Raw genomic sequence first — 26,013 nt, forward strand, 5'->3', positions numbered from 1 at the left:
CCCGGAGCGGGACTCGAACCCACAACCTCCATGTCCCTGGAGCTGTGACAGAGACACTACCTGCTGCTCCACCGTTGTAATTAATTAATATCAATGACTTTGTATCAGGGTTTTATAGCTGGACTTTTGTTATCAGACACATTCCTCCCAGCGCTGTAACACATCACGCCATCAATGCTGGGAGCTCAGAGAGGGGGAAGCACCATGAGATTAATATTCTTCTTTTTTTCAGGTTCACCTTAGTGTCTGCTTTATTCAGACGAATGCTGCATCGGTCGGACCCTGTGTTCAGAGCGAACACATCTGCCCCGCAGACCCTTCTCTCTCCATCGCAGCACTTACGGGATTAAAGAACACTATACACACCTCTACAGCTCTCTCTCTCTCTTTCTCTCTCTCTCTCTCTCTGTCTCTCTCTCTCTCTCTCTCTCTCTCACACACACACACACAGACACACACACACACACACACAGTCTCTCTCTCTCTCACACACACACACACTGACATACACACACAGAGTCTCTCTCTTTCTCTCTCTCTCTCTCTCTCTCTCTCTCTCTCTCACACATCCTCTGTTTCTCCATCTCAATATCCCTCTCTCAAACCAGGTGTTCTTACATTTTTCCATGTGATTCACACACACCCACAGACATAAGCATGCACATGTATGCACGCGTCTTACATGTGCACGCCTATGCTCACTCGCTCTCTCTCACTCGCTCTCTCTCTCTCTCTCTCTCTCTCTCTCACTCTCGCTTTATGTTATATAAATATAACATAGTAGCACAGAATTAGTATTATTTTCTATAAACAGCGGTCCAGGCCTGAGTTTATAACCAAGACCAAGAAGATCTGGCTTTAATTCTGAAATCTAGCGTGTCAGACGAGGGTGGTCATGTCCAGCTGCCTCTGACTGGTCAGAATCTGTTACAGTACCTAGATGTCCACGTTTTGAAAGTGGTCACTAATGTAGATAATGCACTGAAAGACGTACGTCTTTGTAAGAATTCAACAGTCATGAGGCTTGTGCTCACACTCTGAGCACCTTACAAACTCAGGAATGTTTTAACCAGCAGTTTTGTCTGGGAACTGTCGGATCTGTGCATGAGTGAAGGGTTGTGACTCTGCGTTGAGCTGCTAGTGAGCAATTGGGGGCAGAAATCGAAGCACAGAAGGAACCCCGCTGCTCAGAAAACAGCAGTCAGACGAAGATTAAAACAGACAGCACAGCTGCAACTGTCTTCAGATCAAAATACGACCCTAGGCTTTATCCTGAGAGGATTGAGGAGACTCACCTTTGGACCAGGTAATCCAGGTGGGCCGGGATTCCCGTGAGGACCAGGAGGACCCTGCGGGGAAGAGAGAGAGAGAGAGAGAGAGAGAGAGAGAGAGAGAGAGAGAGAACAGACATGTGGAGGTTTACTCATTCTTAAGACATCAACCTCTCTCTGAAAAAGCCTTTCCTGATCTTATCTTAAAAGCCCCTTCCTCAGACCAGTGTGTGTTTGTGTGTGGGGTGGGGGCATGCACACTTAGGGTGGGCCAAATATCAAACACCACTTCATGATACTTAGAGATTTCCATGATAATCTATAAGAATCACATAAAAAAGTACAATGATAATTCATCATCAGTGATATCATCAGTGACTGTATATTCTTATTTAATACTAGACTTCAGCTTCTCAACAGTCCATGTCCACCTTGGCCTGATTATCCACTTCATTAGACATGTAGACTGTTGTCTGTGTCCACAATGCTGTGTTGTTGTAGCTTGTACAGAATGAGGCCTGCCTTTGACTTGCTGAAATAACCATGGACTTCACTGAAAAAGACGTCATCTTGATGGCAGCATGTGTGTCTCTCTAAAAACCCCATGCACATCTTCTCACATTTGCAAGTCACCCATGCTGTGGCCACTGATGCAGCACCCCCCGAGCTTTCGGTGAATGTGCTTTTGTACATTTGAAATTCCACTGTATATTAAAAAAAAAAGATAAGTGAAATGACATTTCACTTATTTAAACTTTTTTTTATTGTTTGTTGAAGGTGTCAAATGCAATTGTTTTTCTTTTTTGATTAATTGCTTTAATCAGTTAAATAAAGTTTTTCAGTCCCAACATTTCTGGAAATCAGGTTTAAAAAAAATATTTTTTTTTACTCATTTCAATATGTAAGTATAAAAATACAAAAATGCAGAACATGGAAAGAACAGAAATGGATTTAAAGCTTGTTCCTATCTCAGCAGTGACATGCTCACGTGCAAAACACACACCTAGCAGTTTACCACTGGAATGTACACAGACACACACATCTGCAACACACTCCTCCAACTCTACTGTCTAAAGCACACACACAGAAACAGACGTGTGTAAAAGTCTGTGAGTTCGTGTTCTAAGTTTAAGACTGAGAGGAGAGGACTGTTCCACTGAGTCAGAGAACACAGGCGCACTCATTACTGTAGAATGAACATCTCTCTCTCTCTCTCTCTCTCAGTTCATTTTCTCTCCCTCCACTCAGTATCTCTTTCTCCAATCCTTTCTTTGTTGCATCTTTTCAGCTTGTTCTCAATCCTTTCTTTCCATATTTCGTTTCCCCTTCCCTCTCTCCCTCTTTCTCACTCTCTCTCTCTGTCTCTCTCTCTCTCTGTCTCTCTCTCTCTCTCTCTCTCTCTCTCTCTCTCTCTCCCTTATTCTCTCTTTCTCTCTCTCTCTCTCTCTCTCACACACACACAATGTTGTAATTCATCTCACTCTGTATAACTGCAAATCAAATCTGCAAATCAAAGAACAACAAGAATGTGCTTGCTAAGGTCTAATTCATTACACACACACACACACACACACACACAGTAACACAGAAGTAACAAAGGTTTCCAAGATTTCACTTTGTTTATACAAAGCTAAAAAGCTGAAAGGTCACATCCTGGAAAACCATTCTCAGGAAAACAGCAAATAATTAAATGTAGCTCTGAATACAGTGCAAATATAATGCTATTATATATAATGCATATAAATATTAGCAAATATAATGCTAATATTAAATTATAATTCTTTATTATTTAGGCTGTCATAACATTCTGTCAGAATTTTAAAATCATTATTGCCCAGCGCTACGTATCATCCATATCCCAAACAGAACATCATAACAAGATTAAAAAGAAGAGCATCTCACCCGCGGCCCTCTCTTTCCTGGGGGCCCTGGGAGACCGGGGGGACCTGGAGGACCCTGCAACAGAGAGACAGAGAGAGAGAGGAAAAAAGAGGGACCGTGGTTAGTTAGCTGTAGTTACCCCATGGTTTGGGGTACAGTCGCAGACCATCTGACCCCCAAAGAATACAAGGTTTTTCATAAGGTTTGCCATTTAAAACAGCCCTCAGTAAAGCCATCCCAAGCCAGGCTTCTTCATAATTCCTCCCAGTCTTCTCCATCTGCAGAGCAGCGGTGAGGAGATGGAGCCTGGGGCACTCATCCCTGCTTCCAGACCCAACCGCAGGCTCCAGGTGAGAGGGCAAACTGGATATTGATTTTAGATCATTTTAGATATTACTGTTAAAAACAATAACCACGACCACAACTTAGAAGACAACGTCTGCAATGTCATCTGAAATCACAAAAGCTGTGGGGACAAAAGCCAAAACCAACAACCTTCTCCTCCAAATGATGCACGATCTGCAGAGAGCCCACGCAACCACAACAACGGCCTCTAAACGGTTCAGTTAACTGTGCGTTAGCAAGGATCTCATTAGCCACACGTTTGGCCTCCAAACAAAGACAGTGACCCACTGCCAAAGCTCCTCTTATTAACCCAGCTGATTCATTCATGACCAACAGCCATTTTTCAGCAACTCTAAAAAATGTTCCCCTCAAAACAAACCAAAGAAATTACCATTGTTATTAAAACTGGTCAAGAAAGTACACAAGCGCAACAGCACATTCACATGTGAGACTTGAGATTACAGCTGCTGTTGCTGCAAAAGTTTTATTAATCATTATCTCACTCAGAAAATCTGTACAAACCTGGCACACCCTTCTCTATTTATCAGGATCTATTTATTAGGATGTGTTAATCAGACAACATTGATAATCATTCCTCCCTATTATGCATAGAGCAGCACACGCCAGCTACAGCCTTTTACTCCTACATACAGTTACAGCACTGAAATACTGACACACACCAGATACAGCCTTTTATTCCTACATACAGTTACAGCACTGAAATAATGACACACACCAGCTACAGCTGTTTACTCCTACATACAGTTACAGCACTGAAATACTGACACACACCAGCTACATCTGTTTACTCCTACATACAGTTACACACTGAAATACTGACACACACCAGATACAGCCTTTTACTCCTACATACAGTTACAGCACTGAAATAATTACACACACCAGCTACAGCTGTTTACTCCTACATACAGTTACACACTGAAATACTGACACACACCAGCTACATCTGTTTACTCCTACATACAGTTACACACTGAAATACTGACACACACCAGATACAGCCTTTTACTCCTACATACAGTTACAGCACTGAAATAATTACACACACCAGCTACAGCTGTTTACTCCTACATACAGTTACACACTGAAACACTGACACACACCAGCTACAGGTGTTTACTCCTACATACAGTTACACACTGAAATACTGACACACACCAGATACAGCCTTTTACTCCTACATACAGTTACAGCACTGAAATAATGACACACACCAGCTACAGCTGTTTACACCTACATACAATTACAGCACTGAAATACTGACACACACGAGCTACAGCCTTTTACTCCTACATACAGTTACACACTGAGATACTGACACACACCAGATACAGCCTTTTACTCCTACATACAGTTACAGCACTGAAATAATGACACACACCAGATACAGCTGTTTACTCCTACATACAGTTACAGCACTGAAACACTGACACACACCAGCTACAGCTGTTTACTCCTACATAAAGTTACAGCACTGAAATACTGACACACACGTTACAGCTGTTTACTCCTACATACAGTTACAGCACCAAAATACTGACACGCACCAGCTACAGCCGTTTACTCCTACATAGAGTTACAGCACTGAAATACTGACACACACCAGCTACAGCCGTTTACTGCTACGTACAATTACAGCACTGAAATACTGACACACACCAGCTACAGCTGTTTACTCCTACATACACTTACAACACTGAAATACTGACACACACCACCTACAGCCATTTACTCTTACATACAGTTACACACTGTAACACTGACGCACACCAGCTACAGCCATTTACTCCTACATATAGTTACACACTGAAATGCTGACACACACCAGCTACAGCCGTTTACTCCTACATACAGTTACAGCACTGAAATACTGACACACACCAGCTACAGCCATTTACTCATACATACAGTTACAGCACCGAAATACTGACGCACACCAGCTACAGCCTTTTACTCCTACATACAGTTACAGCATCGAAATACTGACGCACACCAGCTACAGCCATTTACTCCTACATATAGTTACACACTGAAATGCTGACACACACCAGCTGCAGCCGTTTACTCCTACATACAGTTACAGCACTGAAATACTGACACACACCAGCTACAGCCATTTACTCATACATACAGTTACAGCACCGAAATACTGACGCACACCAGCTACAGCCTTTTACTCCTACATACAGTTACAGCACTGAAATACAGACACACACCAGCTACAGCCTTTTATTCCTACATACACTTAAAGCATCAAAATACTGACACACACCAGCTACAGCCGTTTACTCCTACATACAGTTACAGCACTGACACACTGAAACACACCAGCTACACCCGTTTACTCTTACATACAGTTACACACTGAAACACTGACACACACCAGCAACAGCTGTTTACTCCTACATACAGTTACAGCACTGAAATACTGACACACACCAACTATAGCTGTTTACACTTACATACAGCTACAGCACTGAAATACTGGCACACACCAGCTACAGCCGTTTACTCCTACATACAATTACAGCACTGAAATACTGACATACACCAGCTACAGCCATTTATTCCTACATACACTTACAACATCGATATACTGACACACACCAGCTACAGCCGTTTACTCCTACATACAGTTACAGCACTGACACACTGAAACACACCAGCTACAGCCGTTTACTCCTACATACAGTTACACACTGAAACACTGACACACACCAGCAACAGCTGTTTACTCCTACATACAGTTACAGCACTGAAATACTGACACACACCAACAATAGCTGTTTACACTTACATACAGCTACAGCACTGAAATACTGACAAACATCAACTATAGCTGTTTACACTTACATACAGTTACAGCACTGAAATACTGACACACACGAGCTACAGCCGTTTACTCCTACATATAATTACAGCACTGAAATACTGACATACACCAGCTACAGCCTTTTATTCCTACATAAACTTACAGCACTGAAATACTGACACACACATACTGATACTGATACATTCTCTGACATCCTTTCTACATCTATGGGTGGTTCACAGGAAAAATCTGTAAAAAATTAACACCATTTATAGTTGATCCCATTAAAACCTTATTAATTATTCCACCCAATAAGACATTTTAAGACTGATTATTAATTTTTCAAGACCTTCTATCACACTCTAGTTTATATGTATGTGTATGTATGTTGGCATGTGGGTGTGTGGATATCTGCGTGTGTGAGCTAGAAAGAAGTATACACATATGCACACACACATATAAACATACACAAGAACACACATCTGTAAAGAAGGTTAGTCCAACAGAGGAGACAAAGTAAAAATGCTTCAGGGCCAGCTGTGTGTTCTTCAGTACCACAGCTATACACACAAACAAATACACACAGCCTGTGGAACGTCTTACACAGCAATCACACTCTCCTCTTAGTGGAATGACAGAGATGAGTCCATTCATTTGAGGGGTTATAGAGACATACATGATATAGATAACTAGTTTGGACTAGATTTTGTAAATATAAACACAATGTATGTATAATGCTGTTCAAAAAGAAACACAGATAGTAGTCTAATAAGAATAGAAGAACATGGCAGCACGGTTGCACCTCCTGTGAGAATCTCCTTCAGTTTAAGGGAGACTGAAATGCAATAAGCAGAGAAGAGTGTTTGGGGTACAGTCCAACACAAACACCCACACCACTTCACATCACATCCAACAGATCTGTTTATTATTCAGTTTAGTGGTGCCTAGAAAGGTAAACAAAACATGAAACAAGGAGATGAACTTTCAGTTCAAGAGCAACATGATGTTCCTAACACAGACCCTTGGGATCACCCACACCTTGGCTATTATTTAGTGCTCATTTGTAATGCAAGCAGAGGTGGAGCCTTGTCTGGAATTGGGCCTTGCTGCACCTCCAGAATATGACCCAGAATACACAGAAGTAAAGCAGCACCATCCAAGGAAAACACCACGTTACAATCATGGGTTTATTTGGTTTTCTTTGCTATATATGGACCCAGCAACTCAGTTAACTCAAGTCAGTCCATAAAAGAGGGCCTTGAGATGAGTTGTTCTTGGGTAAAGGCTTAAGAAAGAGAAAAAAACATATCACTATGTGGTTTAGGATCTCAGCATAGCGGGCTTTTTTTGTATCATTATTAATAAGATTCTGACTGTAGACTCTTCAAAGAGACAGAAACCACAAATCACCATTCATTTCCCTCACTGCCTGACTTGATTCAACACTCCAGGCATCTTCTTATGTATTTTTCCATCTATTTTAGGAAATGTTATCATTTATAACTTACCTAGATAGCATGACATTGAAGACGGGAATGACATAGTGCTCAACTCAAGATACGAGCAACGTATCACAAAGAGAACGATGTGTTATCTTAGCCACCTGTTGCTCTAGGAGCGAAAAGGAAAGACGCCTGGACAAGACTCCTGCTTCTTAAATCAGCATCTACAGCTGCCAAAACATTTCCATTCTTCCTCGATTCACACAGCGCAGCTCTTAGAAACGCAGCCAAGCACTTAAAACACCTCTAATGGCAATAAATTAGTGTGGATACTTATACAAAACAGTTTGGCTAATGTTTAATGCAAGCCTTTGCTCCAACTTGCTGCGGCACGGTTCACAGCTTTGGTAATAGCACTTCAACTCAATGTAATGTAAGCTATCAAAAACAGTAAGACACTCACCGGTGGACCTGGATCCCCTTTCAGACCATCAAAGCTGTCGTATTCCGCGAGGTAATCTCCTTCCTCAAATCCGTAGTCGTATCCATATCCGTCAGCGTCTCTGGAATCATACGTCCGTTCCTCAGTGTCCTCTTCAGATTCCTCCAGCTGATTGCCTTCATTGTGCTCCCTGTATAAGGTTGCACCGTTCACTTTCAGTTGAGGCTCCTTCAGATCATCACTGAGCTGCCGTGAGCCGCTGCCATTCCTCTGAGACTCTTCCAGCTGGCTCCGACTCAAGTCTGGGGTAGCCCGAGTAGCGCGGGGTCTTGCCAGCAGTGATGGGTCCTTTGCATTGTTCTTACCGTGGAGCCCCTCCTCACTGGAAGAGGTGCCATTGGTAATCCTTGGTGTAATATCCGGAGAGTGCAGGGGACTAAGAGTGCTCAGAGAGGAACTGACAGGCCGAACGGTGCTAGTGCCCAACACATCCCAAAGAGAAGCACTCGTAGAGCGATACTGCCCTGAAGTGTTCCTAAGTGTGGGGCTGGTGACCTCTGCTGTATTTTGTGTGTGAGATTCTGAGGTTGCTTGAGAAGCAGAAGGTGTAGTTAAAAGGGCCCGCACTGAGGGGGAGAGGGACACGGTGCTTACCGGCAAGTCCGATCGGAAAGTGTCTGCGAGTCTGCAATGTTTCTTAACATAGTCGCAATAATGCGTCGCGACCTGCGCTGACGGATAGATCTCAAGTTGGCACAGAGAGCCTTCGAATTGCGGCGCTCTGGCGCTCATCCTCCCCACGGCTACCCGGCCGGACGAGCCCAGCATTTGCGGTCTGGTGAGCGTCTCCTCGCTGTACTGTAGGCTCCCACAGCGAGCGTGAAAAGATACGCCACGTGGGTGTACCCCAAGTGCGAAAGAGTGCCACCGCCCATCCTGGGCTTCATAGCTGAAGTAAACAGATGCCTTCTCCCCCGTGTACACCACCACCCGGCCGGGCAGCAGCTGCAAGCCAAACTGCAGTCGGTCAGCGCCGTCCCGCACGCTGAACAAGAAGGCATTCCTGGCTCGCTGAGAGCTGAGGCTCACTACAAGGGAGAATTCCTTCTCCGTGCCTGCCGGTAGAAGACCTGCCACAGGAGCCTCAATGAGGGAGTCTCTCCCCAAAGTCACCCCAGGCCCAGCAGGCAGGATGGAGAAAGATGGCTGGGAGGGAAGAAGGGGTGGGGAAGATGTGGAGGAAGTCACCCTGGAGGCGTGTGTGACATCTCTGCGACTTGACAGGCCAAGCTGGAGAATGAGATCTACACCTGCGAGAGAGAGACAGACAGAGGGGTTTATGTTCAAGCAGGTATTTGATCTTTGCACACTGAACCACTTACAGAAAGAAGAAAAACTGTAAGTGAACTAAGGGCATGACTTCAATTGCCTGTAGCATAAATACTCCCGGCCTTTTTTGGCTGGAGCTTTTTTCAATATGCTTTGGTATCTGCTGTGCTGACATCACAGTTTACCCAGAAGGCCTTGTATGCAGCCATGAGGAGCAGCTGGGGTCCAGATGAAGGATTGAAGAAGAGAAAGCAGAAGAGGAATGGAGGGAAAAGGCAGGAGAGAGAGAGGGAAGAGATGAATTCAGTTACAGTGTTAGTCCAGGAGAGAAAGCAACCTATAAGTGACCTGAGAACTGTACTCTTAATCGGACCGGCTAATTCAAAGTCAAATTGGTCAGGCACAGTTGGGTCTCAAACCTGCATTCCCACCACAGCCGCTTCCACAAACACAGACCAGGCTGGGAATGCTACGGATGATTGCCAGGTCAGGGTCATATGTGATGTATTGCCAGAGTAGATACTGCTGAGAACACAGTACAGCCCAAGCTTCATCCGTGTTACAGAAACCAAACTGAATGCAACTGTTCCACAAGCAGAAGCAACTTCAAATGAAGACACCTACATTGCGATCGATGCATTGGACACCCTTTGAGGAACTTGTTTGAGCCAATAACTGAGAGTTGGTGAAGTGTCCAGCCTGGTCTCAAAGTGAATTTATGCATAACCCTAAAGATAACCATAATCTCCAAAAGGTTTGAAAAGCAGTTTGTGCTTGTGTAATGATCTAAAAAAAAAAAGACAACAACACTGTGTCACTGCTTCTTCTTCAGGTCCATAACATAGGGTTGGTGTGGACTAATTGCGAAACAGCATCACTTGTGGATGGGGGCTGATCTTATTGATCATGCCATAACTACAAATCATAACTTAGAAATGTTAGGAGCATTTGGAGTGCTCTTTGAGTAACATAGGTACTCATTTTACATTACTGTACAGATGGTATGTAAGCATGAAAACTGAAAAAGGGAATACAGGCCAGGTTGGCAAGACCATACCTGCTGTGAGTTAGGTTCAGTTCCAGTACACTTTGTTTTGGTTAGACTAGTGCTGATGGTCGATATTCCAGCTGCAACAGTGAGTGGTTCAGAGACAGCAGGCCTGAGCTGGAACAAGTCATCCAGAGTCTGTTGTGTGCAACAGGTATTTACTGCACACTTGGGACCCCCCTGTAGCTTACTCCAACACCAGTTTTAAAACACTCACAGACACAGTCACATACACAACAGCCTAAAACTAACTCTCAAGCCCCTGAGAAAGCGCAAAACAAAACAGCAGCCTGTGACTCTTTCTTTCAAAACATGAGCTCAGTGAGTGAATGAATGAGAGGCTGTTCACCACAGAGGTCAGTGGATCTGTTCCCTCTGGTCCCCCCCGTTCCCTCCAAACTGATCTCCTGAAGAGGGATGTGATAATCCAGCTTATGCTGCCTAACTACAGGGCAGGAAGATGACCCTGATGACCCCGAATAAGCCGGACACACCATGCAGCATACTTGCACACACACTTAGATACAGCAAGAAGAGGTGCACCTGTGATCTTTGGGAATTATAAAACACCAACAATAATAAAGAAAATTCTGTAATTTCTTGATACTTACCTGTATCCTGACATTTGCATATAGTTACATCCCCACTAGATCACTCGTGGCCCACCTAAGAAAAAGGTCTCAAAGTGTCGGAAGTAGAGCAGGGGGGCAGATCAATTTGTGCTGCTGCAGTTTGTCAGTGTGGAGATCCCTAAGGTCCAACAGCAGGAGAAGACATTTGCATCACTAACCCACAGACGCTGGTTTCCTCAAATAAATCTCGCTGTCGCTCTGTCATTCCCCCTCGCTGTCTTTCCTAAGGAGTAGGCATCCTGTTTTCATGATTAGAAGCAGAGACCAAGCTGCCTTTTGGAGGAAAGCACTCACAGTCAGATGTAGGTCTTAGTGCCTTGATGCGGCTGTTATAGGCTACAACAGAATGGCACGGAGTTGGTTGTGTCCCCATCAGGTGTCTACATGTGTACGTAGATCTCAGTAATAATACAGCAGGGTACAGTATCGTCAGCAACAACCTCTTGTCACAATTAGTCAGCTAAATTTAGTCCTGCATTCCCTCTCCATTTTACCTTTCTAAAGGCAGGAAAACTCTGATTTTGGCCTGATCTAGCGTCCTCCACTTCCATATATCAGCAAAATATAACTGAACACATCCACTGACACTGTTCTCACCAGACTTTCCCCACCCAGGCTATACTGTGTTCTGCTGAAGTTGACAGTCCACTGACAATGCTTCATGGTTGCAAGCCAGGCTTAATGTGTGTCTGGAAATGTGACGCTCTATGGACTATGTCCAACGCACAGGTGGATCAACCCTTTTCTAAATCCTACTTGGCAGTCAGAGGGATTTTCTACTTGTCCAGAGAGACTGGTGGTCATTTCAGGCCAAAATACAGATGTAGCAATCTCCGGGACAGTGGGTGGACAAAGCTCTCTGACAAAACCCACACCCAGCTTTACTTCTGCACTCCGCCTTATCCCGCCTCTATTTATGTCTCCATCTCCCACTGTACCTTTAACACAGGTCATTACCAATGACTGCAACAGCCACACCATAAATTCCCCGTCCTCTACCAGAGGTCATCCACAGCACTTTCAATCCCAGACAGCTTCTTAAAGACCAACAGGCACAACTCAGACTTCAAAGCCTCCCAACCCGTGCCCAAAGTGGATCCCACATGGGCGACCTCATGACCTTTAACCTCAGCCACAGGTCAAATGGAACAACCAATAACTTCTTGGAGCCTTGACTGCGCAGACACTGCCCGCGCTAAGAAGAAACAGCTTTCTATAAAAGCCGTGTCCACTTTGGAAGAGCTGCAGACCAGGGCCAACAGCAGAGGCAGGTTCACAGCTCTGTAGATGTTGAACTAGGTAGGGCACGTCTGCTCTGTACAACTGCTGTGTAATGATGTCTTTAACATTCAGTCAGAGCAAAACGCCATGCTGTATTTCCATTTCCCCAGTTCCACCCCCTCTTCCTCTCCATCTTGCTTTCTCTCTCTCTCTTTCTCTTACAAGTACTTTCTCCTCCTCGCTGCTGTGTTCTTGAACTGCCTCCAAGATGGACTATAACAATGTGCCGAATTAATAATGTCATGTGACGTCTTTCTTCTGAACTGTTAGAATATGTGTCTGATGTTCATAAATCAACGTTGACACACTATATACACATAAGTAATGGGACACTTAAAGGAGCATTCATTTCATCCCATTTAAACATAACCGTATAAAAACATAACCGCATAAAAACATAACCGTTATCACGGAGTTGGTCACATGTTTCAGGCTATAAGAGCTTCCAAAAGTTTGTCTGTGGGAAATTTTGCCTATTCTTCCAGAAGACCCTTGTAAGGTCAGTGACTGATTTTGGAAGAGAGCACCTTGCTAATTTAGTTTGGCTGAAGTCATGGCTCTACAAGGACAAACCAAACTCATCCAGCCATGCCTTTACGAACCTTGCTTTGTGCACAGGGGCACAGTCAAGCAAGAAGAGAAAAGGGCCTTCCCCAAACTCTTTACACAAATTCAGAAGCATACAGTTGTCCAAAATGTCTTGGTATAATGAATCATTAAATTATTCCTTCATGGGAATTAAGGGGTTAATCAAACCCCCAAATGATCCCTCCTCCAAGAAACTTCACAGTTAGCAGATTACAGCCAGGTAACATTCTCCTGGCTTTCGCCAATCCCAGACTTGTCCATAAGACTCTCAGATAGAGAAAAGTGATTTGTCGCTCCACTGAATATCACAGCTCCACAGTGCAGCGGCAATGTTTTACACTAATCCAGGCAAAGCTTGGCATTGAGTTAGTGATGCAAGGCTTGCATGCAGTGACTTGACCATGGAAACTTGTGCCATGAAGTTCCTGGCATAAAGCTTTTATGTTGATGTAATGCCAGAATAGGTTTGGAACCCTGCAGTTATTGATTCTGCATTGTGCCCCTCAGCCCCCCTGGGACACCCACCCTGTGGACGAGTTCCTGTGGTTCCTAAATTGTTCTGCTCTTTAATAATGTCACTCACAGTTGTTCGTGAAAAATCTAGGAGAGAAGAATTTCATGAACTTACTTGTTATAATAGTGGTATCCTATTATAGTACCACACTGAAAGGACAGGCTGCATGGGCTTTACTTTATACACCTGTGGTAATGGGACTGAATATAAAATCTGATCTCAGTGAGTAGGCATATCCCATTTCTTTTGTCCATGTAGTTTATACCAAACGGCAAGACTGGTAACAAAACCATGATCTGGAGTTTCATTTTGTGTGGTGCAGTGTGTGGTCTGTGTCTGCTGTGCTGAGACATCTCTCTTTTCTAAATGATCTCTGTTCATAGTCTCCACTGAGGGTTTAGTAACATCAGTGGGCCCTTGGGGCACAGCTTAAAACATCCACACCCTGAGAAGTAAACTGACACATTAATTGATAATATAATAAAACATTATGTGGCCCTTTAAGTAAAAATTATTTTTTTGGATCATATACATTTTGAATGAATCATATTTAGGCATTTAACAATGCACTTTTGTCTTTAATTGGTCTTTCCTTTAGTGTCCTGCATCAGTTAAAACTGTTCGAAGTCTTTACAATTATTTCTTCATTTCGATTGATTTAATTTAAACTATCAATAGCACATGATTGCCTCTGTTCTTCAGAATTTCTCAGGAAAACACTGATGAGAGACACTGCTCCAGAGGCCCTTGACCTACGAGTACTCTATTCTTCTCTCTGACCTTTTTACATTTCATATCCTTGTGGTGATAAAAACACCAAAACCTTGATGATCTGCAGAACCGTGTTTCCACATTCAGGGAAACTACAGTTTCTGTTACTGTCTGAACTTTGGCTTGAGGTGTGAGGTCATTCAACTGACCTCCCACCTCACCTTCTTCCTCTGAATCTGTCTCAGATCTATGATCTACACCTGAGCCGACACATTCTGCGCACAACAGCTTTTGGGAAACTACAAATACATTTGTAAAATTACTTGTAAAATTGTCCAAATGTGTTTTACTGCTGTAAAGAACAGAATTATCTGAATATTTATGATAATTAATGAACATTTGGCAGGTAGAATACACTACAGCTATGAAACGGAACAAAAATGCTTAGTTTGACTACTATACGATATACTTTACTATACTTTACTATAGTAACTTCACTCAGATCACACCTGGAGTTGCTCGGGTTCAGTAAAACGCCTTGAGATTTTCTCCTGTTTTCATGACGATAACAACAATTTTGTAATGGTTTGGTAAACGCATGGAAATGCTTCCACTTCATTCACTGTTCAGTACAGAACTTAGAACTTCTTTCTTCTTTTCATTAAATGACGAAAGAGCCACCTCCAAATATCATGCATCACATTTGGTAGGTTTGGTTTTTAAATGAGGGTGAGACGGTGGAGCAGCAGGTAGTGTCTCTGTCACAGCTCCAGGGTCCTAGACGTTGTGGGTCCCTGCTCCGGGTGACTGTCTGTGAGGAGTGTGGTGTGTTCTCCCTGTGTCTGCGTGGGTTTCCTCTGGGTGACTGTCTGTGAGGAGTGTGGTGTGTTCTCCCTGTGTCTGTGTCGGTTTCCTCCGGGTGACTTTCTGTGAGGAGTGTGGTGTGTTCTCCCTGTGTCTGCGTGGGTTTCCTCCGGGTGACTGTCTGTGAGGAGTGTGGTGTGTTCTCCCTGTGTCTGTGTGGGTTCCCTCCGGGTGACTGTCTGTGAGGAGTGTGGTGTGTTCTCTCTCTGTTTGTGTGGACTGGAGACTCAAAAGTGTCCGTAGGTGTGAGTGTGTGAGTGAATGTGTGTATCCCACTGTGAAGGACTGGCGCCCCCTCCAGGGTGTGTTCCTGCCTTGCGCCCAATGATTCTGGGTAGGTTCCGAACCCACCGCCGCCCTGAACTGGATAAGGGTTACAGACAGTGAATGAATGAATGGCTTTAGGCTCCTTTGCTGGTTCTCTGATTTCTCCATTCTTCTTGTGTTTGCTTCATGAGATTTGTTCATGAGCCTATTCACAACACCACAAAATGACCTCACAGTTATCCACAGCACTTCATCAGTAGTAATTTGAGGGTCTGATCATGATGTTCACTGTAAACAGCACACTTCACCTCCACCTAGCCCTGAGGGGGCTCTTCCTCTCTCACACGGACCTGGCCAGACACGGCTTGAGTCATAAGACGGGACGCGTGGTGACTACCAGTCTGTACAATTGCTGGGGCATTGGACTGCATCTAAGCTAAAACAGATGCACTAAGGTCTCTCAAGTAACCTGGGCTCCCAAGGCATACCACAGCCTTTACCATACCACCAAGGCACAGGAGCTCACCTTTAACCCCTTAGCGTCTAAGAGCTCCACTGTTCCCTCACATCTACAGACCGTTGACTCTAGGGCCCCATAATGTCTTCAGATTGCTAAGGGAACCCTAAGCCTCAGGGCTGAAGACTATTCCTTACAGTTAGATCCCTCTTTGCTTGTCTTTCTTTCTGTTCTCTACATCTTTCATCTGCCTTGACTGCTCCCTTGGCTCAGCCCATACCTTCCTCTCATCTCCTTGTCTTTGCTTCCGACTACCTGCTGATTTCTCATCCTTTTTTCACTCGCCATATTTTGTTTGCAACTTTTCCCTGCACTAGTACAAGAGGGATGAGAGAGAGAGAGAGAGAGAGAGAGAGAGGGATGAGAGAGAGGGATGAGAGAGGGATGAGAGAGAGAGAGAGAGAGAGAGAGAGAGAGAGAGAGAGAGAGAGAGAGAGAGAGGGTTGGAGGAGAAATAAAGGAAGGTGCTCTTTAGGCTGCATTCACAGAGCGCAAGCAAGAGCAGACATGCCTAGATAGCTGTTTAAATAGAGAGAGTGAGAGAGAGAGAGAGAGAGAGAGAGATACATGAAGTCATTCTTATACGGACAGCGTCTCATCGTCTCTTTCGTGTCTCTGCTGTGTCTCATGTGCTTTCTGCTTCTCTAATTAGAACAATATATTTCAATTGACATGACTTGTGTAGTATGATGTAGCACCTGTTCACTCCTCTCTCCCTCTCTTTATACACACACACACACACACACATACACTTAAGAATTAATGTCCTGCCAGTTTTGTAAAATTCACTGAGGCTTCATTTTTCTTCTCTGCAGGTTTTTTCCATGCTGAGGGAGAAAGTTCTCCAGTGGCAGCTGGAGGATGTTATAATCGCCTGAGCACACACACACACACACACACATACACACACACACTCCCAGTGACTGCGGGCTTGAATTTGGAGTTAGGCCTAAAAGAGTAAAGGTCATGGGTGAACAAGGACACAGTGAGTGAGTGAGAGAAATAGAGAGAGAGAGCGTGAGTGAGAGAGAGTGGGAGACAGAGAGAGAGTGAGTGACAGAGAACAAGAGAGAGAGAGTGAGTGAGAGAGAGAGAGAGAGAGTGAGAGAGAAAGAGAGAGCGGGAGAGAAAGAGAGAGAGAGAGAGTGAGAGCTAGTGAGGGAGAGAGGGAGAGAGAGAGAGTGAGTGACAGAGAGAGGGAGAGAGAGGGATTGAGTGATTGAGTGAGTGAGTGAGTGAGTGAGAGAGAGAGAGTGGGTGAGAGAGAGAGAGAGAGAGAGAGAGAGAGAGAGAGAGAGTGAGAGCTAGTGAGTGAGAGAGAGAGAGAGAGAGAGAGAGAGAGAGTGAGTGACAGAGAGAGGGAGAGAGAGGGATTGAGAGAGTGAGTGAGTGAGTGAGTGAGTGAGTGAGAGAGAGAGAGTGGGTGAGAGAGAGAGAGAGAGAGAGAGAGAGAGAGAGAGAGAGAGTGAGAGCTAGTGAGTGAGAGAGAGAGAGAGAGAGAGAGAGAGAGAGTGACAGAGAGAGGGAGAGAGAGGGATTGAGTGAGTGAGTGAGTGAGTGAGTGAGAGAGAGAGAGTGGGTGAGAGAGAGAGAGAGAGAGAGAGAGAGAGAGAGAGAGAGAAGCTGGAATTCCATCCAAAAATGTTATGCTCAATAAAGAAATATGGGCAGAAACTATTTTGAAATGAGTCATGTTTTCATTTACTTCTGGGGAAATGAAAATAAATAAATGAAGTGCGCAGAGAGAGAGAGGGAGTGATGAGAGAGATAGAGATAGAGAGAGAGAAAGAATGATCTTACCTTGAGCCTGTGAATGCCCTTCTGCAAACAGCACGGTGGCACATACTGACAGGAGCAGAAGGAGGGCTCTCCTGGAGAAGAGAGACAGATCAACACAGAGAAAGAGAGAGAGAGAGAGAGAGAGAGAGAGAGAGAGAGAGAGAGAGATTCTAACATTACACACTAGTAAACCATTAAAATATAATATCCTTTTACTAATCCCAGAGGAACACAGACACTGTCCACTGGGTGAGTACTAGGCGTGGTCTTAGTGGGGGTCTGTACAGGTCCACAGTTCATAACTACAGAACCCACACTTAGGACTCACACAGTTACTGAACAATTTATAGCAGTGGGTCAGCGAACTTCTGACCTTCTGTCGACTGAAAGCTGATATCTATTTCCTGGCTCTGAGTTCCAACAGCGTCACTGGTGTAGAATGACCAGGGCTCCTTTAGACCCCTACCATAAGTGACTACTGCAGGGACAGGAGGGGAAATTCCCCACTAATAACTCAACTCATATTAATCATGGATACGTTACATATATATCTTTTTCCATCAACTGATCTCCACGCCACAAGGGGGCAGCAGAGTAGTGCTAAGAGTCACCAACCCAGCTGTGCTTGTGCTATATCTATATCTACCTTCAAACCTGCTCTCGGACGAACAGTGATCGGACACTGATATGAACAAAGAACATGCCTCTGTCCCTATGACCCCTACGTTTCTCCCTCTTTTAGATCCTCACAGTGAACCAGAGGAGGAGTCGACTCCAGAAGTCTTGATTCTTTGACTCAGAGTGGTCCGGGACTCGGGGTCAGCTCTAGAGAGTGACTCTTGAGAGTCGAGGTGGTAAAGTGTGTAATGGGGAGGTGTTGGTTTGGTCTGGAGATGTGGTGCTCTTTCTCAGTCAAAGTCAAGTGTCAAGGGGATGATTCCGTTAACTCCAGCAGCGAGAGTCGAGAGTGAGAGTGAGAGTTGACTGCAGAACAGAACACTGGATTGGACTTGATGGTTACACTTTATTTGGAAGAGGTTAAGGTTAGAGTCATTCACTGTCTGTAGCCCTTATCCGGTTCAGGGTCACGGTGGGTCGGGAGCCTACCCGGAATCACTTGGCGCAAGGCGGGAATACACCCTGGAGGGGGTGCCAGTCCTTCACAGGACGAGACACACTCACACATTCACACCTACGGACACTTTTGAGTCTCCAATCCACCTACCAATGTGTATTTTTGGACTGTGGGAGGAAACCGGAGCACCCGGAGGAAACTGAGACACAGAGAGAACACACCACACTCCTCAAAGACAGTCACCTGGAGGAAACCCACACAGACACAGGGAGAACACACCACACTCCTCACAGACAGTCACCCGGAGGAAACCCACGCAGACACAGGGAGAACACACCAAACTCCTCACAGACAATCACCCAGAGGAGACCCAAGTGGACACAAGGAGAACACACCACAATCCTCACAGACAGTCACCCGGAGCAGGACTCGTACTCACAACCTCCAGGACCCTGAAGATGTGACAGAGGCACTACCTGCTGCACCTACATGCCGCCCGCATAGATATTTAATAGAGATATTTAAAGATACACTGAACTACAGACATCTACAAACATCTACAGAGGAACTCACTCACACCTGTGAACACTTTCACACACTCACCCTGTCACTCACACACACCTGTGGACATTTTCTCACATTCACCCTGTCACTCACACACACACACACACACCTGTGGACACGTTCACACTCACTCTGTCACTCACATACACCTGTGGACACTTTCACACACTCACCCTGTCACTCACACACACCTGTGGACACTTTCACACTCACTCTGTCACTCACATACACCTGTGGACACTTTCACACTCACCCTGTCACTCACACACACCTGTGGACACTTTCACACACTCACCCTGTCACTCACACACACCTGTGGACACTTTCACACTCACTCTGTCACTCACATACACCTGTGGACACTTTCACACTCACCCTGTCACTCACACACACACACCTGTGGACACGTTCACACACTCACACACACCTGGGCACACTTTCACACACTCACCCTGTCACACACACACACCTGTGGACACTTTCACACACCCACATACACCTGTGGACACTTTCACACACTCACCCTGTCACTCACACACACCTGTGGACACTTTCACACACCCACGTACACCTGTGGACACTTTAACACATTCACCCTGTCACTCACACACACCTGTGGACATTTTCTCACATTCACCCTGTCACTCACACACACACACACACACACCTGTGGACATTTTCACAAACTCACCTGTCACTCACACACACCTGTGGACACTTTCACACACTCACATACACCTTTGGACACATTCACACACTCACCTGTCACTCACACACACCTGTGGACACGTTCACACACTCACATACACCGGTGGACACTTTCACACACTCACCTGTCACTCACACACACCTGTGGACACGTTCACACACTCACACACACCTGTGGACATTTTCACACACTCACCTGTCACTCACACACACCTGTGGACACTTTCACACACTCACATACACCTGGGCACACTTTCTCACACTCAGTCACTCACACACACCTGTGGACACTTTCACACACTCACATACACCTGGGCACACTTTCTCACACTCAGTCACTCACACACACCTGTGGACACTTTCACACACTCACATACACCTTTGGACACATTCACACACTCACCTGTCACTCACACACACCTGTGGACACTTTCACACACTCACATACACCTGGGCACACTTTCACACACTCACATACACCTGTGGACACTTTCACACACTCACATACACCTGGGCACACTTTCACACACTCACATACACCTTTGGACACATTCACACAGAATGCAGTCAGAGAGCACAGAGCACAATCCGTCACCCCTCGAGATTTCAGGGTCTGACGGCTACATTAAGCCACTCCACAGAACCCCACTCCCCCTGTGTAAACAGCCCTGTTCAGCACCTGTTCCTTTAAATGAGTCGCTCACTGTTCACCCCGACCCCGAGTGCACAGCAGTGAGGAGAGAGGAGCAGCTGTTTTCACTCTGCTCTCTTTCTTCTCCATTCTCATTTTCTCCATTTTTACTCAGTGCTCTTATTTCTCCGCGCTCGTTGTGTCTGTTTTGCTGAGTTTAACCTCGTCTTTGTGCTCTCACATAAACACGGGTCCATCGCTGTGATTGGACAGACTCAGACGAGGGGGCGGGGCCATTCTAAAGTCTTTGCACTTGACGTCAGAAGCGGAGCAGAATCAGAACGACTCGTTTTATCCCGTGTTCTCTGACACACAGTGTGTGTGTTGGTGCGCTCCAGGTCCTCACATTAATGTCCACGTGAACTGAACACATGCTGACACACTTTCCTCTATTTAATGCTGTTGACTTGACCCTCCAGGCCTAGGCATTCAGAGCCGTTTGAGTAACTCTCAGCTGATGGTGTGACATTCCTGCACTGCTCCTAAACACATACGACTGCTAAACACATCTGCTTTTCTACAACGTGACCAGCGCTAACACAGGGCAGGGCCAAAGCTCACGGTGTGTCTGGGTACTGAATGTGAGGAGAACATCCAGAATGTCCAGCACAGGCCTGGACATGGACCACGGGATCCCGACTCTGGCTGCACACAGCTGGTAGGTGACAAGGAGCAGTGGGGGGAAAGCTGAGTGAGCTCCAGCATCAGCAGGTTACCCATGCTCTCCTCAGCTTCTGACACTTTGTCTGCAGCAAGCGCTGGGGTTCCAAGTGTCCTCTGGCATCTCCTGGCTGCTTCCTTCATCTGAGCAGCTCTGTCATCTTTTATTAAACCTGTACAACATCTACAATGGAAAAAGACAAAGCACCGCCTTTCTTTCTTCCTTCTTAATCCTCAGCGTCGTCATGAACTTAGACATGATGCAGATTCAGACCTGAGTTGTCAAGGTCTTGGAGAGAAGCTCCTGTCATGTAAACACACGTAAACATCACTTCATTAACACAGTACACTTGGTGTTAAAGAAACTCTCCCGCCAACTGATCACGACGTAGCAGCATTAGCGTCTTTAACAGAATGTAGCAGAAGACATGAGGCACATTGCTTGAGAAAATGGCGGTCAGGGTTTATGACACAGTGCCCACCACATCCGCTTGTTTAACACTGTAAACAACTCACTCTGGTGTGTTTTTTTATGAAACCACAGACACTAAAAGGCTTTAAAATCCATTGGGCCATTCGCAGCCTCCCCAAGCCACTGGGGCGGTTGACCACATCGTTCCCCTCTGTCCACGGCCTGTGTGTTGAGTTAGTCAAACTCACCCTCGCAGACGGCACCACAAACCTCTACAAACTGAGGCATTGAGAGCCAGGCCAGGGTGAAGTGCTGGGGGCTGGAAGTGACTCTGTCTGTCTCTCTCTCTCATGTTTATGGGTGTTTAAATAACGATGGGCTTCCGCGACTTTTTTGGAAGGTCAGTCCTTGTCGGTTCGTTCACGTCCATGAGATAAATCTTGCAATCCGCAGTATTTATTCTTCTCCTGGTCAACAGGCCGAGCAACCACAGCATCAGACCACACGTACCTGCTAATCCGCCCCAACAGCTCCACCGCTCGTCTGTAATTTCCCTCCTCGACATGAGCAACCCGTTATACAAACACGGAAATCCCAGGGAGACAGGAGTGGATGCACACCGCAGATCACTCACCGCGTACGATGATTGCTCTTAGCGCCTGAGGAAGGACTGTTTGTGGCTGGGGAGTGCCAGGGCGGGTTTGTTCGCTATAAACTTTTGCACACATGAAATGGCCTCCGGTAAAGTGGTAAACAATGTGGTTTACAGCCTGCGTTCGGAAGCTTTTCACTGACCCTTAGCCTGAAAGCATCTCGGCTTGCCTTTTGACCCCAGACTGTTGACACTTGGACTAGTCCATGACCGTCTCAAGCATACCAACCACACTCTGGTGTGTGTGTGTGTTTGCACTTGACCAATTCCCACCTTCAGCTTGGCATGTGAAGACCTGATACCTGGCTATGCATCTTCAGATAAAACCTCACTGTATCGGCTCCAGAAACGGAAGCATCTACATTTGTTTCACGTTGACATGTCGCCCAATGTATCGCCACTTGTCCTGGCCAGTCTACTCAGCCAAGTCTTTTTCTGAGGGCCCTTTGTCTTAGATAACGGCCACTCCTTCTCCACATGGACCAACTGTAAGAATGATCACTATCAACGTAGAATAGTGAATAAGTGAGTTGTTATGAAGTTACAGGACAGAGGATTGGACTGGACATGAAACTGGGTCATAAAGAAAGTCCTGTTCTTCACAAACATATTAATAATAATGATACCTGGGGGGGGGGGTCCTGGGGGGAGGATACAGAGTCACAGAGTGCTCCTGTGTGGTCATTGGAGCTGAGAGATTGGACGGTGAGTGGAGAACATCCTCTGGATCAGATTCTTGGGCAGGTATACCATAAATTTCTTTGGTGGTGGGAGGGACAATAACATGTACAATGACCCCACTGTAGGTTGGGTCACCCCCACTGTTGCAGTTGGTTGCAGAATGATAGTATGTGACCAAACAGCGAGAAAGCACCAGGAGGAGGTGGGTTCCTCATGAACATCACTGTCCTACTACCGTTACGGTCACTGAGTTATCAAGAACCCACATGGGGTTATCTATAATCACCTGAGGAGATGTTGCACGTTTCCAGCAGTTCTCAAAGTCCATGGCTGCAACTTTTTAAAGGGGCTAGAAAAAACAAGAGGCCCCAGAAATGTTCCTCTCTTTTTGGGAACGTAGACCAAAGCGTGGGGGGTTGTCTGGCCAGATGCGCACACACACCACCATGAGGAATGTTCCCCAGCGCTGCTCTGAAGGACCACCCTCACCTAGTCGAGTTTACTTGAGTTTCACTGCAAAACCCCTGCGCCTGCCGTGATGGAACTTGTAAACCTGGCTCAGAAAGGCCGCCTCGGTGGAGTTACAGGGCACTTCAGGCTCTGCTGCTTTGCTTCATGTCGTCTTAATCCACCCTGAAACACTGCAATTACCCTTTAACAACCGCTTCACTCGCAGCAAAGAGACGTTGTGTCCTGTAGCTTATATTTGATGAGAGAAATCAAGTCCTGAACACTTCAAATACAGTAACAGATGTCTGGCGTGATCCAAATATAATACACGAGGTAAATGAGGGGGCAAATGTTATACATGGTCCGTTTGAGGGAGAAGATCTTATCTGTTACAGCCCAAATAAAGATGGATCGCACGTCCTATAGGTCCAAATAAAGAGGGAAAACATTCTATGGGTTCAAGTACAGAGGGGCAAGATAGGGTCCAAATAAATGAGAAACAAATGAGATATAGTCCAAATAAATAGGGACAATACATGGTCCAAATAATGAGAGACTCGTGAGATGTGGTCTAACTAAAGAGTGATGAGGTACAGTCCAAATAAAGAGGGACAAATGAGATACGGTACAAGTCCCACGTTAAATTAAAGAGGAATTACAAGAAACATCAATCTAAACTGTTGTTTATCCCTTTTACATGTTTTTATTACTAAATTACTAAACTATAAAGCATCTAATTATATAACTCCTAACACAGCTTTGATATTTCTAGTGGGCTCAGGGACACTCTGTCTTGGGAGGACCTGGGAGACGAAGAGGGACACCCCGTGAGGTCCACCTGTGATGTGTCCTGCCCCCTTGGTGCCCTGCTGGTGGAGGAGAAAACCAAGCTGAACAGCAGCTGAGAGCTGGAAGTCCTGGAGGACTGAGGGGCTGTTAGTACAGTTGCTGGGACTGTGAGGGGTTTTCCTGCCCCAAGACAAACACCTATCACCCCCTATTCGCTACCACTCTGCGGGCTAGTGCTCAAGGACTCCGTTGTACTCACGTCTTTCCCGTGGGAGCAGCGTGTCCCCTCCTGGTCCGTTGGGCTCCTAAATGCATTTGTATGCATTTGGTCCGAGCAGCCAGGGGTCTGAGGGAAAACTGAGGGCAAAGCGCCGGAGGCTCCACGGACCCCAGTCACATTTCAGAGCTCCTTCACCTCAGCCGTCTCCTCATGCTGGGAAACAGGCGGAAAAGCAGGACTCGGGACGACTTTCCCCCCGCAGGAGCAGTGTCTGGAAGAGCCCACCGCGGAGCGCCACTCGGAGAGCAGGGAGCAGCGGAGAGATCAGCGGAGAGCTCCGTGCTGAGTGCGGACTGAGGGTTCACTGCGCTCGGCTCCAGTCTCAACTCGCCCCGCTCCCAACGAACCGGTGTCGAGTTTCACCAATTACTGACTCCCCGGCTCCTTTCTCCCACGCACCTATTCAAATCAGCACCGCCTCCCTGCGCTCGGATTGGCCCGCTTCGCCCCGCCTCATGCACCGTGATAGGCTACCAACATATTGTCCCCACCCCTGTATGTTAATTACAGGATAGTAAGTTATTATGAGATAGTAAATCATTGTTATGGTTTAACATGTTATTATTATGGGATAGTGAGTCATCTTTATGGTATAACATTTTATTATTATGGGATAGTGAGTCATCTTTATGATATAACATGTTATTATTATGAGACAGTGAGTCATCGTTATGATATAACATTATTATTATGAGATAGTGAGTCATCGTTATGATATAACGTGTTATTAGTATGAGATAGTGAGTCGTTGCTATTATATAACATTATTATTATGAGATATTGAGTCATCGTTATGATATAACGTGTTATTAGTATGAGATAGTGAGTCATCGTTATTATATAACATTATTATTATGAGATAGTGAGTCATCGTTATGATATAACGTGTAATTAGTATGAAATAGTGAGTCATTGTTATGATATAACGTGTTATTAGTATGAGATAGTGAGTCATCGTTATGATATAACGTGTTATTAGTATGAGATAGTGAGTCATCGTTATTATATAACATTATTATTATGAGATAGTGAGTCATCGTTATGATATAACGTGTAATTAGTATGAAATAGTGAGTCATTGTTATGATATAACGTGTTATTAGTATGAGATAGTGAGTCATCGTTATGATATAACGTGTTATTAGTATGAGATAGTGAGTCATCGTTATTATATAACATTATTATTATGAGATAGTGAGTCATCGTTATGATATAACGTGTTATTAGTATGAGATAGTGAGTCGTTGTTATGATATAACATTATTATTATGAGATAGTGAGTCATCGTTATGATATAACATTATTAT

The 26,013-nt window shown here is 45.2% G+C and overlaps 1 protein-coding gene across 1 annotated transcript in view; it reads right to left on the reverse strand.

Moving 5' to 3' along the window:
* The window catches only part of LOC136697956 (collagen alpha-1(XXIV) chain-like), a 109,029-nt gene extending 83,979 nt beyond the window's left edge, over positions 1-25,050 (reverse strand). The window contains exons 1-5 of the mRNA XM_066673320.1: positions 24,686-25,050; positions 17,766-17,836; positions 8,236-9,524; positions 3,174-3,227; positions 1,296-1,349 (exon numbers count right to left, since the gene is read on the reverse strand). Of these exons, the coding sequence (XP_066529417.1) occupies positions 1,296-1,349; positions 3,174-3,227; positions 8,236-9,524; positions 17,766-17,836; positions 24,686-24,741 (1,524 nt within the window). The 5' untranslated portion in view covers positions 24,742-25,050. The remainder of the gene's footprint in view (positions 1-1,295; positions 1,350-3,173; positions 3,228-8,235; positions 9,525-17,765; positions 17,837-24,685) is intronic.
* Between the last annotated feature and the right edge of the window lie 963 nt (positions 25,051-26,013).

Source organism: Hoplias malabaricus, chromosome 5, assembly GCF_029633855.1.
Source record: "Hoplias malabaricus isolate fHopMal1 chromosome 5, fHopMal1.hap1, whole genome shotgun sequence".
NCBI classification, from domain to species: Eukaryota; Metazoa; Chordata; class Actinopteri; order Characiformes; family Erythrinidae; genus Hoplias; species Hoplias malabaricus.